This window comes from Pleurodeles waltl, chromosome 6, assembly GCF_031143425.1.
Source record: "Pleurodeles waltl isolate 20211129_DDA chromosome 6, aPleWal1.hap1.20221129, whole genome shotgun sequence".
Classification (NCBI taxonomy): domain Eukaryota; kingdom Metazoa; phylum Chordata; class Amphibia; order Caudata; family Salamandridae; genus Pleurodeles; species Pleurodeles waltl.
The window spans coordinates 366,956,315-366,974,647 of NC_090445.1; the positions used below are offsets into that span (position 1 = coordinate 366,956,315).

The window sequence follows — 18,333 nt, forward strand, 5'->3', positions numbered from 1 at the left end:
CAGGGAGGAGGGAGGGGAACAGCGAATGGGAGAGCAGGGGGGCGGGGACGCAGCGGCGGGAAAAGAGAACTGAAGTGGAGGGGGGTGGGGCCGCGGGGAAAAAAAAAAAAGAATCCAAAACACGGGCTCCTGGAGCAGAGGCAGCGGTGCAGGGGAGCGACCTGCCTGAAGCAGGGTCAAGGGTCGCTCTCCTCACTGCGCCGCGGCTGCCATATGAGGGGAGGTGGGAGGGAGTGGCAGCAGAGAAGAGGGAGGGGAACAGCGAATGGGAGAGCAAGGCGGCAGGGCTGCAGGGACGCAGCGGCGGGAGAAGAGAACTGAAGTGGAGGGAGGGGGGCGGGGACGCAGCGGCAGGGGCCGAGGGGAGCGGGAAAAAAAAATAAAGAATCCAAAACACGGGCACCTGGAGCAGAGGCAGGGGTGCAGGGGAGCCACCTGCCTGAAGCAGGGTCAAGGGTTGCTCCTCCCCACTCCCCCCCCCCCGCAGCAACTCCTCACCCGCTAACAGCAAACCTCAAGTGCCAATACAACAATGAAGGTAGCGCGCGGAGCTCGTTAATTAAAGCAATAATTATTAGGTGCCTGAAGGCAATAAGCCCTGCTGCACTGAATAAACAAACACAGGTTAAGGGTAATAAAGAAATGTACTTAGCTCTGCATTAAGCAGCGAAAAAAGAGGATGGACTATGGTGGTTTAGATCTAAATATGGATGGTGGGCCCTTATTTGGGGGGGGCATAGGGAGGCTGTGGGTCTCTTGGGAAATGTAGTATTTTTTTTATTGCCTGCTGTGTGTTGACAGTAAAGAAAGAGAAAGCATAATCCGAAGACCAGCCATGATGAGCAAGGCAGCCATTTTCAAGTGGAGTTGTTGCTGCTCAGCGAGGTGTATGGTGGACACAGCAATATTAAATTACAATTACTTTAGGCAAAAAAAATACACATTTAGCAATAAAAGAACATTGTGGGAGAAACTCTTACTGAAATAAGAACTTAGATTTGATAACCGGGCTATTTCTCGCAGACCATGTCGTTGATACAAGAGCACATCCAGTAGAGAAAGGACAACGTTATGCTCTATAGTTAAAGTACGTTGCGGATCGTAGCCATTTTGGATAAGGATGACGGCAGTAGACCGATTACAATTTCTAAAATTGCAGCCATTTTTAAAAGGGGTTCTGCCTCGTCGAGGGCATCACAGCCTTTCTAGTCTAGTAGCCGTTTTGCATTGGGCTACTTGTCCCGTCAGTACTATAGACCAAAAGGGTTGGTAGCCATTTTATCTCGGGCTTCCATCCCTCCTCCCCCTTTAACTCTTCGCGGGAACGTGAGCGCGCTTTGGTGCCGGTGCGCGCCCTGCCTTGGGTGTCCCAAAGCTCCCGCGCTCTCCATTTCCTGTGTTTCTCACGCGAGCTATTGGGGGATCCTGCGGTTTCTTTTTGGCGCACTTTTGTAGGCCTCTGCGGGTCCCCGGGCTCGCGTGATCTTTCGGGCCGCTGTCCAAGCACCTCTGCCTGGAAGCATGGCAGTCACTCTGGACAAGGAAGCCTATTATCGAAGAGTGAAGCGCCTTTACAGTAACTGGAAGGTGAGGCTTTAATGTGTTCCTTAGAGGCGACCAGAAGCGACGGGCCGTTCGGGATTAGTGCATGCAACCTGGGAGCAAGGAGGGTGAAGGAGTGAGAGCAGGAGCTCTAGCCCCGGGATTTTACTTTCGATGTATTTAGGCGTTCGTTATTGTTCATTTTGATGGGCCTTTTTACCTGCAACGAACAGTATTTGCTTGTTCGTACTTTAATAGGTGTTATTGTCACAGTAGATGAGGTTGAAATGCACTCGACTAAGTAAAATAATCTATTTCCTACTAAAAGTATTTCCAGTGTACACTTGCAGCAATGTGTTAGTCATCTTCCACCACCCTAACGCGTAACAGGGTCACCCATACTTATGAAACTACCCCACTAGCATCCCCCAAGAAGTGCCTCCTCAAAGTGGCAGCTCTCAAAGGAGCTTTGCAGCACACTGAAATAAAAACGTATTTATACTGTCCCACTGGTTCGCCTAGGTTAGGCTGAAACACTAGTGACTGACAGTGCTGAGTAAGGCAAAACCATGAAACACATGGAGTTGGCCGTAACAATAACGTGGAGCCCATCAGTCTAGGTAGCTGGTCGTATTGGAGAAAAGGGGGGCAAATAATCTCCCACTCTGGACACGGGCGGTACCAGCTGGGGAAACTATCAGTGTTTCAGGAAGGGGAACGTGCAGTCAATTATTCAGGCTGTTCTGGAGAAAGGACACAAAATGTTGTGATAAAGTGAGGGTGTAGTGTTGCATATGATGACCCTGATGAAGGTAGTTGGCCATGTCAAGGAAAGTGTGTAGATTCATTTTCCTTAGATAGTTTGGTGGCAAAGAGAAGTTGTGACTAGGACACTCACTTTTAGGGCAAGATCACCCTTGTTGAACATACGTTATGCGGTGCCCTGTGGAAAAGAACATTGACTGTCAGGCCAGTGGCAGTTAATTTTTATTTAGTTTCAACTGGTGTATTTCAGTGTAAGAAAGGAATACAGTAAGGTTTTTGACTTCGTCCAGACGTCTGGTCATCGCTTATAAATGGTTTTCTGTGCAGTGTTGAGCGTGCACACACATACTTAATCAACATATCCTCACTGTTAAATTTGGGATATCACTAGGCATAGTGAAATAGTAAATGTTAATTTCTTGAGTTGCTTACTTTTGATGAACTTCTTCCCTTTTTTTATTATTATTTTTTTTTTTTTAAACACAAGTCGCACAGCTGACCTAAACAGCAGATTTATGCAGAGCCTATGCGATGTGCCACTGACATTAGACTGGCCTGCAGCCCTATAATCTACATGTAGACTGGGAAATTCATTGTCTTTTGAAAGCAAAAGCGCATGGCTACCAACGAAGGTTCCTCAGTGCTGATCTCTTTATACGATGTACCAAGGCGTCAGCACAGGAACTATTGCGGTGCCCGGGAAGGAAACAGCCAGATTTTAAGAGCTTTGCGGAAGGTTGTAAGGTAATTACACATTCTTAAAGAATAGGTTAGGGTGTGCCATAGTTTAGGTCCCAGATAAGCAAACCACCGACCTCCTTGGTGGGTTCTCTTGATTCTTGGGACCTTCGCTAGGGTCTGAGAGCTGGAGCGGAGTGAACGACTCAGAGTATACCATGAAACCAGACAACGCAGATACAAGGGGCCTGTGTTAAAAAGGCATTTATGCTTAAAGCAAAGAGCTTTGAATTGTCCGTCACTCAACAGGCAGCCAATAACGAGTATGAAACAAAGTGTCCGAGGAAGAATTTCTAGGAAGGTGAAGGCGAAGTCTAGCTGCCACATTTTGAACAGTGTGGAGTCGTTTTAATAAAAAAATTTCAACTCCCAAATGGAGTTGAATCCGGAAATTACCAGCACTTGGATTACGTATCTTTGAGGTGGTGTTGGAAGATGCATCAGAACCTTCTTGAGCCACTTCAAGATGTCAAAACAGGTACCAACAACTTAATCTATTTGATGGTCCATATTCAGGTTGTCCACACCTCCAGGTTTTTTACAACATGTGTCGGTAATGAGGTGTGACCCAAGATGTCTGGCCACACATGAGGACCCCAGAGTCGGCCATGGTTGCCCACAAGTAGAAGCTCCATCCTATTTATCTCCATTTAACTTAAAGGCATTTGCATTCGTTCCAAGCTACCACTTGGCCAAGACAGGTGTTTAGAGGTTATGTCTGATTGTTGTAAGGAAATGCCTCCTTGGCATGGTTACCCCCTGACATTTTGCCTTTGCTGATGCCAAGTTATGATTTGAAAGTGTGCTGAGGCCTGCTAACCAGGCCTCAGCACCAGTGTTCTTTCCCTAAAACTGTACCTTTGTCTCCACAGTTGGCACACCCTTGCATCCAGGTAAGTCCCTTGTAACTAGTACCAAGGCCCCTGATGCCAGGGAAGGTCTCTAAGGGCTGCAGCATGTCTTTTGCCACCCTAGGGACCCCTCACTCAGCACAGACACACTGCTTGCCAGCTTGTGTGTGCTGGTGGGGAAAAAATGACTAAGTCGACATGGCACTCCCTCAGGGTGCCATGCCAACCTCACACTGTCTATGGCATAGGTAAGTCACCCCTCTAGGAGGCCTTACAGCCCTAAGGCAGGGTGCACTATACCACAGGTGAGGGCATAGGTGAATGAGCACTGTGCCCCTACAGTGTCTAAGCAAAACCTTAGGCATTGTAAGTGCAGAGTAGCCATAAGAGTATATGGTCTGGGAGTCTGTCATACACAAACTCCACAGCACCATAATGGCTGCACTGAAAACTGGGAAGTTTGGTATCAAACTTCTCAGCACAATAAATGCACACTGATGCCAGATGCCCCCTGAAAACATACCCGACTTCCAGTGTGAGCTGACTAGTTTTACCAGCCTGACACACACCAGACATGTTGCTGGCCACATGGGGAGAGTGCCTTTGTCATTCTGTGGCCAGGAACAAAGCCTGTACTGGGTGGAGGTGCTTCTCACCTCCCCCTGCAGGAACTGTAACCCCTGGCGGTGATCCTCAAAGGCTCACCCCCTTAGTTACAGTGCCACAGGGCACCCCAGCTAGTGGAGATGCCCGCCCCTCCGGCCACTGCCCCCACTTTTGCGGCAAGGCTGGAGGAGATAATGAGAAAAACAAGGAGGAGTCTCTACCCAGTCAGGACAGCCCCTAAGGTGTCCTGAGGTGGCTCTGACTTTTAGAAATCCTCCATCTTGAAGATGGAGGATTCCCCCAATAGGATTAGGGATGTGATCCCCCTCCCCACCGGGAGGAGGCACAAAGAGGGTGTAGCCACCCTCTGGGCTAGTAGCCATTGGCTACTATCCCCCCCCAGACATAAACACACCCCTAAAGTGAGTATTTAGGGGCCCCCAGAACCAAGGAAGATAGATTCCTGCAACCTGAAGACGAAGAAGGGAAGAAGCACTGCTGACCTGAAGCCCTGCAGAGAAGACAGAGACGCCAACTGCCTTGGCCCCAGCCCTACTGGCCTGTCTCCTCACTTCAAGAAAAACTGCAACAGCGACGCGTTCCCCAGGGTCCAGGGACCTCTGAAGCCTCAGAGGACTACCCTGCATCTAAAAAGGACCAAGAAACTCCAGAGGACAGCGTCCCTGTTCCACAAAGACTGCAACTTTTAAAGACCACGCGTTTCCTGCCAGAAGCGTGAGACTTTCCACTCTGTACCCGATGCCCCCGGCTCGACCTGCAGAAAACTAACTCTGCAGGGAGGACTCCCTGGCGACTGCGAGTCTGTGAGTAGCCAGCGTTGAGCCCCCACCGCAACGCCTGCAGAGGGAATCCAGAGGCTCCCCCTGACCGCCTGCTTCAGGGAACCCAACGCCTGGTAGACACAGCACAGCAGCCCCCCAGGAACTGAGAGAACCTAACTCCATTGCAGGAGCGACCCCCAGGTGGCCCTCTTCGTAGCCCAGGTGATGGCTACCCCTAGGGCCCCCCTCCCTTTGCCTGCCTGCATCGCTGAAGAGACCCCTGGGTCTCCCATTGAATCGTATTGCAAACCAGATGCCTGTTTGCACTCTGCACCCGGCCGCCCCTGTGCCGCTGGGGGTGTACTTTCTGTGCCTACTTGTGTCCCCCCGGTGCCCTACAAAACCCCCCGGGTCTGCCCTCCAAAGTCGCGGGTACTTACCTGCTGGCAGACTGGAACCGGGGCACCCCTATTTCCATTGAACCCTATGCGTTTTGGGCACCACTTTGACCTCTGCACCTGACCGGCCCTGAGCTGCTGGTGTGGTAACTTTGGGGTTGCCTTGAACCCCCAACGGTGGGCTACCTTGGCCCCAACTTTGAACCCTGTAAGTGTCTTACTTACCTGTGAACCTAACAACGACTTACCTCCCCAGGAACTGTTGAATTTTGCACAGTGTCCAATTTTAAAATAGCTTATTGCCATTTTTGCCAAACCTGTACATGCTATTGTGATGATTCACAGTTCCTAAGATACTTGAGTGAAATACCTTTCTTTTAAGGTATTGTTTGTAAATCTTGAACCTGTGGTTCTTAAAATAAACTAAGATAAGATTTTTCTATATAAAAACCTATTTGCCTGGAATTGTCTTTGTGTGTGTTCCTCATTTGTTTATTGTGTGTGTACAACAAATGCTTAACACTACCCTCTGATAAGCCTACTGCTCGACCACACTACCACAAAATAGAGCCTTAGAATTATCTCTTTTTGCCACTATCTTACCTCTAAAGGGAACCCTTGGACTCTGTGCATGCTATTTCTTACTTTGAAATAGTGCATACAGAGCCAACTTCCTACAATTGTCCTGAGAAGTTGAGGGTACCACAATTTGGATGCCATCTGCAAAGGAAAATAGGGTAAGCCCATTGGATTTCACAGTCTCTGCTAGTGAACTCATAAAAAGATTAGATAAGAGAGGGCTGAGAAACGACGCCCTGTGGCAATCCGTAATGTAAGTGGTGGTGTTTGGATCTCTGCTGTTGTAAATGGATCTTGAAGGAATGTCATGATAGGAAGGAGCTCAGTCAAGCTAGGGCTGTTCCCTGTAACCCTACGTTACTCAATCTGGACAGCAGAATAGCATGGTTCACAGTATCAAATGCAGCCCTGACATCTAAAAGGCTCCGTGCCGCTTTGCCGCCTTTATCTAATTGACAGCGCAATTATTCTGTTACACCAAGCAAGGCAGACTCTGTACTATGTTCTGCCCTAAAACCTGATTGAGAGGGATGTAGTCAACTATTAGATTCCACAAAAGAACCAAGTTTATGATTGACGTGTTTCTCCCAACACCTTAGCTTGTAGAGGCAGGAGAAAGATTGGCCTATAGTTGGACCAGATCAAAGTGTCAAAATTGGCTTTAAATTTTTTTTTTTAACAAAATGGTAACCAAGGCCCGCTACCACGCTAAGGGGACAGTACCCTCAATACTCGCAGGAATAGGATTGTTCAAGCTTACCCATTATTGCGGGAGAACATGGATCAAGAGGTGAGCCTGAACTAATTGCAGCCAGGAGAGTGCCGAATAAAGTCATGTCTAATGCATCACGAGTCCAGGGTGCAAGAGGTAGCAGTAAAATCCGTAACTAGACTAACCCCCTTTTGAGCCAGTGAAGGACGACTGAATATCATCCCCTTTTAAAAATAAATAAACAAAATAATTCAGCTACTTTTTTATTTTTGAGTTTGTGTGAGCGGTATGGTAGGGGCTTTATTGTTCTGGTCCGAAAGATTCTTCATAACCCTTAAAATAGTTTGAGGGCGGTATTTGCTGCCTCAATTTTATCAGAGAAAAACTTTATCTTGGCTGTCCTACGTGCCAGCTGATAATTTTTTTTTAAAGCCACTTGATATCTTGATTTGTCTTCACAGCTATAGGACTGTCTTCATCTTCTTTCCAGCTGTTTGCACAATTTTGTTTTGTTGAAGTAGAGAGTTACTGTACCATGGTGCAGGCGGATAAATACGCTTGGCACAAGAAGTTCAAGTGAAGATCTCAGCCAGACATCCAAGGTCTGGGAGTCTGTTTCTGCATGATTGCCCTGCGTCAGGCCAGAAACCTTTAATGGAGAATTCAAATTTGAAATGTCAAGGTGATACCAACATTTTACTATGTTTGTGCCCTGCTTTTCTCTGCCATGAAGTCCTAATTTCAAATATATAGAAAACGGAACAGCAACGTGATCAGACCAATTAAGAGGAATACGTTAGTCAGCCGATATATCACTAAGATGAGTAAATATGCTATCTAGCATATGGCCAGTGCGATGAGTTTGAGCAGTTGTGAGCAGATGAATACTACGGGCAGCAAAATCATCTATGATGGACAAAGCCGTATTGCAGTTGGTTTTCTCAAAGTAAATGTTCAAGTCACCTAATATGGTGAAATTTGAACATTTAAGAATATGAGGTGCCAGCGCATCAGAAATCTCAGGGTTCCAGGTGCCCGCACTGCCAGGTGGCAATACATTAAAGCACCAGACATCATGAAATCTTTTGTTAAGGACATTGCAAAATGAAAACCTTCAGTTTGGGATTGTCAATTTCTCTATTTTTCCTACTTAATCTTCTTTAAAAAAAAGTATGGCAGCGCCTCCTTTTTATCTTCACAATCTAATTTCAGGATCCTATATGAAGGAGGGGTGGAATTCACTTCCGACCCAGAAGCTTCACTGAGCCAAGTTTCAAGTGTAGGAAACTTGCTCTTTATATAGTAGTCCCAAAAAGGTTCACTTTTTGAAGAGTTCAAGCAAACCCCAGGGTAATTAGAGGCTCAAATGACACCCCAAATGCTCTCTTTTGTGGTAGTGTGGGTGAATAGTTAGGCATATCAGAGGGTAGTGCTTTCCTTGTATTGCACACACAAAGGCAGTAGGCAAGACACACCCAATAAAGAAATCCATCACCAACTTATAAAAATAACGTACTTTTATATAAATTTTGGTACCTAGATCATAAGAATTGGGTGCCGTTTCGAGCAATGAATTTTTACAGTTTTCAAAAGTCAACAGTGCAGTTTTCTGCGCAGTTTTCCTATGGGAGAAAAACATATACTACATACGGGTACTTAGCAGCGACTTACAGGAGGACCCATCTTCTGTAGTTAACTGTGGGGCAAGGTCCAAGGCAGCTCCAACTGGTCACTTTGGGAGACACTGGGGCGTCCGAGTGCAGAGATGCTTTGCAGCATTGGTGCCCTAATGTTATCTTATGTGAAAAGAAACACATACTGCATTTAGGCACTGACTTATAGGCTTGTTCTTCGGGTGTTAAGCAAGGGGCAAGGTCCAAGGCCACACCAGCAGTTCACCTTGGGCGTTATGGGTTGTCCAGCTACAGAGGTGTGTTAAGGCGTCTGATGTCCATTCACTTCAATAGAAATCGGTCTGGAATAGGCTGCATCCAGGGACTGGGTGGCCAGTGTGGGGAACCCACGCTTTCTCGATCCTTGACATCCCCTGTGTAGTAAGCTGGCCCTCTAAGGGGTACGTCACTACTGTGTAAAGTGTCCAATGAGTGGACAGGGGTTTCTATGCAATCCCAAAGTGCCCTATTTGGAGTAGTATGATTGAGCATCCATGGAGTTAACACAGAGGAGTGCTAGACATCCACAAATACAATAGTCAATAAATGAGACACAACTCAAGAAGGAAATCTATACCAATTTATAAAAAATAGCAAGTATCTTTATATATGTTTAGGTATCAGAGGAAAATTGTTCAGGTAAGTACATTTTTAGGTAGGATTTTTTTCACTTTAAAAAGTGGACTCTGCAGTTTCTGAGTTCTGCAATGTTATCCTATCAGAGAAAGAACAAGTTCTGCAAACAGGAAGGGTGAAAAACAGTGTCTGGTGCCCAATGCGTTTCATTGGAGATTGCTCACTGCGAAAAGTGGCCAGGAAGCCAGTCTGGCTGAATCAACAGCGAGGCTCAGGCCTCACAATGCTGCGTGTTGCACCCTATTCCCGAACAAGCTTTTGTTCTGGGCCTCCTGAGAACAGAAGGCTCTCAGGCTAGGGGTCTAGAACAGTGTCTTGGGTGGCAGTCTGGTTGAAACCAGTCAGTAAGCACACCAGAGGCTGGTAGATTTTCATGGGGCACCTCTAAGGTGCCCCCTGGGTGCATTTATTGATAAATCAAACACTGGCACCTGTGTTGGTTCACCAATACAAGATGTTTGGTCCTCTTCTCGGCTCAGGGGCAATTGGTGCAGAGGTGTCTGTTTGGTGTTGCGTTATCCTTACTGGAGTGGTAGTGGTAGAGGGTGGGCTCTGTGCAGAGGCTGCAGGTGTCGTAGGGGAGTCCAGAAGGGGTGAAATCATGATGGACTCATACTCTGGAGGGCTGGGGGACCTTGTTGGCACCAGTGGGCCACTTCAACTCAGGTCAGAGACAACATGTGAAGTGATGACTTTAGGTGTCGGGTTTTGGCAGTTCTAGAGGCTTCAGCGTCCCTTCTTTGGAGTTTGCAGTCTTCCTAGGTTTTCAGAGAGACAGCTGCAGGACGAGTTGACTTTGGTGCAGATTTTTGATGATGGAAGCAGACAGGCTGATGGGGTTGGTACCAGGTCAGCTGTTTCTTTTCTCTTCTGCTTTTGCAGCTCTTAAGAGTCCTTGGCCGTCTTAGGTCATCAGGATCTGCTTCTCTGGTGCCAGATGCTTCCCTAAATACTGAATTTAGGGGTGTTATGGGTGGTCGCCAATGAGCTACTGTCCAGTGGGGTCACGTCACCCCATATTATGAGAACTTCCTGTGGGAAGTGTGCATAACCCTGTCCCAGAATTCCTACGTATGCCACCTGAAAGATGGCTACCTTTGAATAATCGTGTTGACCTCAGCTTACCCCGCCTTAGGGACGGTACTGACCCGAGGGTGGCATACCTACCGTACTAGCTTCCTCTGTTGTGAGGGGGAGCCTAGATTCACATTGCAAAGGCAGCGGCCCTTTGAGGGTTGCCCCCCAGGAAGACTGATCACAGGTCATCCTGTGGAAGTAGGTGTTACACCCTTTTCCCGGATAGGCTTTTGTTCTGGGCCTCTTGAGAGCAGAAGGCTCCCAGGCTAGGGGGCCAGAACAGTGTCTCAGGTGGGAGGCTGGTAGAAACCAGTCAGCAAGCATACCAAAGGCTAGTAGACTTTCAAGGGGAACCTCTGTGGCACCAGCGTTGGTACACCAGTACAAGTTATTGATGCCAAATTCCTAGTTTCAGTGCAGCCATCATGTAGCTGGGGAGCTTGTACTGAACAGTCAGTGTCCAGCACGTGTACTTGAAATGGCTTTCCTATTCACTCTACTCAGACTATGTCTGAGAATCGACAAAGACCTAGCAAAGGGCATATCTGCTCTTGCAGGTGTGTCCTCACATGTAATATAATGTTCGGTGGCATGTGTAGCTGCAGATACACATGCTGTGCATAGTCCGCCGTCTGGTGTTGGGTCGGAGTGTTACAAGTTGTTTTTCTTCGAAGAAGTCTTTTCGAGTCACGAGACCGAGGGACTCCTCCCACTTCGGTTCCATTGCGCATGGGCGTCGACTCCATCTTAGATTGTTTTTTTTCCGCCATCTGGTTCGGACGTGTTCCTTTTCGCTCCGTGTTTCGGGTCGGAAAGTTAGTCGGAATCAACAGAAAATTCGTCGGTATTGTTTCGTTCGGTATCGGGATAGTTAGGGCACATCGACACCGAGCCTTAAAGAGCTCCGGTAGCCCTTCGGGGTATTTTCGATCCCCCGTCGGGGCCTGGTCGGCCCGACCGCGTGCAACATCGAGACTGATGGAACGGACCCCGTTCCGATTCTGTCCTAAATGCCACAGTAAATATCCTTATACAGACCAACATTTGGTCTGTAACTTGTGCCTGTCCCTCGAGCACAAGGAAGAGTCGTGTGAGGCCTGTCGCGCGTTTCGGTCGAGAAAAACGCTCAGGGACCGAAGAGCCAGGAGGTTGCAGATGGCTTCCACGCTGACAGGACAACAAGGGTTCGAGGAGGAGGAAGAAGAAGAAACTTTCTCCATCCGCGATTCGGATTCCGAAGAATTCGACGTCGACGACCAACCAACCGCGAGTAAGACGTCGAAAGAAAGATCACACGACAAAACAGACAAAGCCCAGGGGACGCCACTGCCAACAGGCCATGGCATAACCCATAAAGTAGATGACCGTCCATCGGCACAGAAAAAGGGCGAGCTGGTGCCGAAGTCGTCCGACTCAGGTCGAGACACAGGCATGCAATACTCTCGGGACCGAGAGAGTGGTGCAGAAAAGGCTCGGCACCGAGACAGCGGCACCGAAGCTGCTCGGCACCGAGACAGCGGCACCGAGACAGCGGCACCGAAGCTGCTCGGCACCGAGACAGCGGCACCGAGACAGCGGCACCGAAGCTGCTCGGCACCGAGACAGCGGCACCGAGACAGCGGCACCGAAGCTGCTCGGCACCGAGACAGCGGCACCGAAGCTGCTCGGCACCGAGACAGCGGCACCGAAGCTGCTCGGCACCGAGACAGCGGCACCGAAGCTGCTCGGCACCGAGAGGCCAAGACACCTAAAAAGAGAAAGATCTCGTCGGAGCCGAAAACACCCAGCAACCAAACCAAAAACCAGTTCCTACTCAGAGGAACAATCACTGTCCTCCCAACTAAAAAGACACAGATTTGAGGAGGAATTACAAACTACAGAGACAGATCACACGCAAAAGCGGATCTTTATCCAAAGGGGTACAGGGAAAATCAGCACTCTTCCCCCAATCAGAAGGAAAAGGAAACTTGACTTCCAGCAACAAGACATGCCACCACAAGCAAAGGTGGTAAAGAGGGTAACTCCACCACCCTCTCCACCACAGTCAACTCATGTATCACCGGCACAAACTCCACCACAATCACCAGCTCATACCACCATGAGCCAGGATGATCAGGAAGCATGGGACCTCTATGACTCTCCAGTATCGGACAATAGTCCAGAGTCGTACCCAACTAAACCCTCACCACCTGAGGACAGTACAGCATATGCACAGGTGGTAGCTAGGGCAGCCGAATTTCATAATGTATCTCTACATTCGGAGCCTATTGAGGATGACTTCCTCTTTAACACCCTGTCCTCCACCCACAGCCATTATCAAAGCCTTCCCATGCTCCCGGGAATGCTAAGGCATGCTAAACAGATTTTCAAGGAGCCTGTTAAAAGCAGAGCAATCACTCCAAGGGTGGAGAAAAAATACAAGGCACCACCCACAGACCCTGCTTTTATTACCTCACAACTGACACCAGATTCGGTAGTCGTGGGAGCAGCTCGTAAAAGAGCCAACTCGCATACATCAGGCGACGCACCACCTCCGGACAAGGAGAGCCACAAGTTTGATGCAGCTGGGAAAAGGGTTGCAGCACAAGCTGCAAATCAGTGGCGCATCGCCAACTCGCAAGCACTCCTAGCGCGATACGACAGGGCCCATTGGGACGAGATGCAGCATCTCATCGAGCACCTCCCCAAAGAATTCCAGAAACAAGCGAAACAAGTGGTTGAAGAGGGGCAAATTATCTCCAACAACCAAATACGTTCTTCTATGGATGCAGCAGATACAGCTGCAAGAACAATAAATACTGCTGTGACAATAAGGAGGCACGCATGGCTGCGCACATCTGGCTTCAAACCTGAGATACAACAGGCAGTACTCAATATGCCGTTCAATGAACAGCAATTATTTGGCCCAGAAGTGGACACTGCAATTGAAAAATTAAAGAAAGACACTGACACAGCCAAAGCCATGGGCGCACTCTATTCCCCGCAGGGCAGAGGCACATTTGGCACATTTCGCAAAACAACTTTCAGAGGAGGGTTTCGAGGTCAAGCCACAGAAGCCAGCACCTCACAAACAAGACCACCTACCTACCAGGGACAATATCAGAGGGGTAGCTTTCGAGGCCAATACAGAGGGGGCCAGTTCCCAAGAAACCGGGGAAAATTTCAAGGTCCCAAAACCCCTCAAAATAAACAGTGACTCACAGGTCACACAACCCCTTCACACAACACCAGTGGGGGGAAGACTAAGCCAGTTCCATAAATCATGGGAGGAAATAACAACAGACACTTGGGTCTTAGCAATTATCCAACATGGTTATTGCATAGAATTTCTCCAACTCCCTCCAAACGTCCCACCGAAAACACACAATATGTCACAACAGCATATAGACCTTCTAGAACTAGAAGTTCAAGCATTACTGCAAAAAGACGCAATAGAATTAGTACCAAAAACACAAAAGAACACAGGAGTTTACTCACTGTACTTTCTAATACCAAAAAAGGACAAAAGTCTAAGACCAATATTAGATCTCAGAACACTAAACACCTACATCAAATCAGACCACTTTCACATGGTCATGTTACAAGACGTAATACTACTACTGAAACAACAAGACTACATGACAACGTTAGATCTAAAAGACGCGTATTTCCACATACCGATACATCCCTCGCACAGGAAATACCTAAGGTTCGTATTCAAAGGAATACATTACCAATTCAAAGTGTTGCCATTCGGATTAACAACAGCACCAAGAGTCTTTACAAAATGTCTATCAGTAGTAGCTGCACATATCAGGAGGCAGCAAATACACGTGTTCCCGTACCTAGACGATTGGTTAATCAAGACCAACTCGCTAACAAAGTGTTCACACCACACAGATTATGTTATACAAACCCTTTACAAACTGGGTTTCTCCATCAACTATGCAAAGTCACACCTTATGCCGTGTCAAACACAGCAATACTTAGGAGCGACAATCAACACAACAAAAGGGATAGCCACTCCAAGTCCACAAAGGGTTCAAAATTTTCACAAGGTGATACAAGCTATGTATCCAACACAAAAGATACACGCAAAGATGGTATTAAAACTCCTAGGCATGATGTCCTCATGCATAGCCATTGTCCCAAACGCAAGATTGCACATGCGGCCCTTGCAACAGTGCCCAGCATCACAATGGTCACATGCACAGGGTCAACTTCTAGATCTGGTGTTGATAGACCGCCAGACATACATCTCGCTTCTATGGTGGAACAGTACAAATTTAAACAAAGGGCGGCCTTTCCAAGACCCAGTGCCACAATACGTGATAACAGATGCTTCCATGACAGGGTGGGGAGCACACCTCAATCAACACAGCATCCAAGGACAATGGGACGTACATCAAAGAAAGTTTCATATAAATCACCTAGAATTGTTAGCAGTATTTCTAGCGATGAAAGCCTTCCAACCAATGATAACCCACAAATACGTTCTTGTCAAAACAGACAACATGACGACAATGTATTATTTAAACAAACAGGGGGGGAACACACTCGACACAGTTGTGTCTCCTAACACAAAAAATATGGCATTGGGCAATTCACAACCACATTCGCCTCATAGCACAGTTTATTCCAGGGATCCAGAACCAGCTAGCAGACAGTCTCTCTCGGGATCACCAACAGGTCCACGAATGGGAAATTCACCCCCAAATCCTAAACACTTACTTCCAAATTTGGGGAACACTGCAAATAGATCTATTTGCAACAAAAGAAAACACAAAATGCCAAAACTTCGCATCCAGGTACCCACACCGGCAATCTCAAGGCAATGCTCTATGGACGAATTGGTCAGGGATATTTGCGTACGCTTTACCCCCTCTCCCTCTCCTTCCATATCTAGTCAACAGATTGAGTCAAAACAAACTCAAACTCATACTAATAGCACCAACATGGGCAAGACAACCTTGGTATACCACACTACTAGACCTGTCAGTAGTACCTCGTGTTAACAGATCTGGCCTGTTGGGTAGTTTGACATAACACAAACAACAGATCAGGCATCCAAACCCAGCATCGCTGAATCTAGCAATTTGGCTCCTGAAATCCTAGAATTTGGACACTTAAACCTCACACACGAGTGTATGGAGGTCATAAAACAAGCTAGAAGACCATCCACTAGACACTGCTATGCAAGTAAATGGAAAAGATTTGTTTGTTACTGCCATAATAATCAAGTCCAACCATTGCATGCATCTCCAAAAGATGTAGTAGGATATTTACTACATTTACAAAAATCAAATCTAGCTTTCTCTTCCATAAAAAATACATCTCGCAGCAATATCTGCTTACCTGCAGATTACTCATTCAACTTCCCTATTTAGAATACCTGTCATTAAAGTGTTTATGGAGGGCCTAAAGAGAATTATACCACAAAGGACACCACCTGTTCCTTCATGGAACCTCAACATTGTCTTAACAAGGCTCATGGGTCCACCTTTCAAACCCATGCATTCTTGTGAAATGCAATACTTAACGTGGAAAGTTGCATTTCTCATTGCCATCACATCTCTAAGAAGAGTAAGTGAAATACAGGCGTTTACCATACAAGAACCATTTATTCAAATACACAAAAATAAGGTCGTTCTAAGAACAAATCCAAAATTCTTACCAAAGGTTATCTCACCGTTCCACTTAAACCAAACAGTGGAATTACCAGTGTTCTTCCCACAGCCAGATTCAATAGCTGAAAGAGCACTACATACATTAGACATCAAGAGAGCGCTAATGTACTACATTGACAGGACAAAAGAAATTAGGAAGACAAAACAACTATTTATTGCCTTCCAAAAACCTCATGCAGGAAATCCAATTTCAAAACAAGGTATCGCCAGATGGATAGTAAAGTGCATCCAAACCTGCTATCTTAAAGCAAAGAGAGAACTGCCTATTACACCAAAGGCACACTCAACCAGAAAGAAAAGGGCTACTATGGCCTTTCTAGGAAATATTCCAATGACAGAAATATGTAAGGCAGCGACATGGTCTACGCCTCATACATTTACTAAACACTACTGTGTAGATGTGTTATCTGCACAACAGGCCACAGTAGGTCAAGCCGTACTAAGAACTTTATTTCAAACTACTTCCACTCCTACAGGCCGAACCACCGCTTTTGGGGAGATAACTGCTTACTAGTCTATGCACAGCATGTGTATCTGCAGCTACACATGCCACCAAACGGAAAATGTCACTTACCCAGTGTACATCTGTTCGTGGCATTAGTCGCTGCAGATTCACATGCGCCCACCCTCCTCCCCGGGAGCCTGTAGCCGTTTAGAAGTAGATCTTGAACATTTGTACATTTGTAAATATATTACATTAAACCTTCATTTTGTACATACGTATTTATTCCATTGCATGGGCACTATTATTAGCATACACAACTCCTACCTCACCCTCTGCGGGGAAAACAATCTAAGATGGAGTCGACACACATGCGCAATGGAACCGAAGTGGGAGGAGTCCCTCGGTCTCGTGACTCGAAAAGACTTCTTCGAAGAAAAACAACTTGTAACACTCCGACCCAACACCAGACGGCGGACTATGCACAGCATGTGAATCTGCAGCGACTAATGCCACGAACAGATGTACACTGGGTAAGTGACATTTTCCATATCCTGCCTTAGGGTTGTAAGGCCTGCTGTAGGGATGACTTACATATTTTGCATACATCTTTAGGGGACATAGCACACAGGCTGTGTGCCATGTTGTGTTTTCATTTTTGGGGGCATCTTGTCACCCTGCTTGCAGTGTGAGTCTGTATGAGTTTGGTTCTGGGTCCCTTAGAATGGCACACATTATGCTGCTGCTCTTGAGGACTGTATTTAGTACCTGTGCCCTAGGTACCAGTGGTACCATTTATTAGGGACTTAAAAAATAAAAAAAGGCGCTAAAGGCTTGTTCACTTGCGGATCAAGTGACTAGTGGTCTTTTTTTGGGGGGGGTTGGGGGTGTGAAGGGGAGGACACTGGCATTGGGGACCTGGTTAGCAAGAACCCAGTGAACTCCAGTCAAAGTTGCATCAGAAACAAGGCAAAAAGTTGAGGGTTGGGGGGGCTCTGCAAACATAAGCCAGTTTCCTACATCAAGAAAGTGCTCTTAACCAGTTTCCTGATTTTTATTTCGTATTCCACATAGGTTCACTGAAACTTGATTGTTACCGTATCAATGCAGTTATTTTACACAACTTATTTTCTAGACAATAGTGACCAATTTGTTGTCACTTTTTAAAATTTATTTCCATAGCATTTGGTCATACCCTACTTATACTTTCGCAAGTATAGTAACCACAGTTAAGAAATATGCAGTAATGCTTGGATTTTGTGGTTCTTTTCCAGGTATTGTGTTGCACAATTCCTCCTATGCACCTTTTTATTGGCGTGTAGGGTTGGATGGGAGTAGGGCTTTTATTATGGTTGGTGAGTGTAAGGAAATGCCTCCTTTGCACGGTTACCCCCTGACTTTTTGCCTTTGCTGATGCTATGTTTTGAATTGAAAGTGTGCTGAGGCCTGCTAACCAGGCCCCAGCACCAGTGTTCTTTCCCTAACCTGTACTTTTGTTTCCACAATTGGCACACCCTGGCATCCAGATAAGTCCCTTGTAACTGGTACCCCTGGTACCAAGGGCCCTGATGCCAGGGAAGGTCTCTAAGGGCTGCAGCATGTCTTATGCCACCCTGGGGACCCCTCACTCAGCACAGACACACTGCTTGCCAGCTTGTGTGTGCTAGTGAGAACAAAAGGAGTAAGTCGACATGGCACTCCCCTCAGGGTGCCTTGCCAGCCTCTCACTGCCTATGCAAGTATAGATAAGTCACCCCTCTAGCAGGCCTTACAGCCCTAAGGCAGGGTGCACTATACCATAGGTGAGGGCACCAGTGCATGAGCACTGTGCCCCTACAGTGTCTAAGCCAAACCTTAGACATTATA

General features: G+C 47.0%; 1 protein-coding gene across 1 annotated transcript in view; it reads left to right on the plus strand.

The window, feature by feature from the left end:
* The first annotated feature begins 1,240 nt into the window (after positions 1-1,240).
* SUPT16H (SPT16 homolog, facilitates chromatin remodeling subunit) overlaps positions 1,241-18,333 on the plus strand; it is a 263,510-nt gene continuing 246,417 nt past the window's right edge. The window contains exon 1 of the mRNA XM_069238275.1: positions 1,241-1,587. Within this exon, the coding sequence (XP_069094376.1) occupies positions 1,522-1,587 (66 nt within the window). The 5' untranslated portion in view covers positions 1,241-1,521. The remainder of the gene's footprint in view (positions 1,588-18,333) is intronic.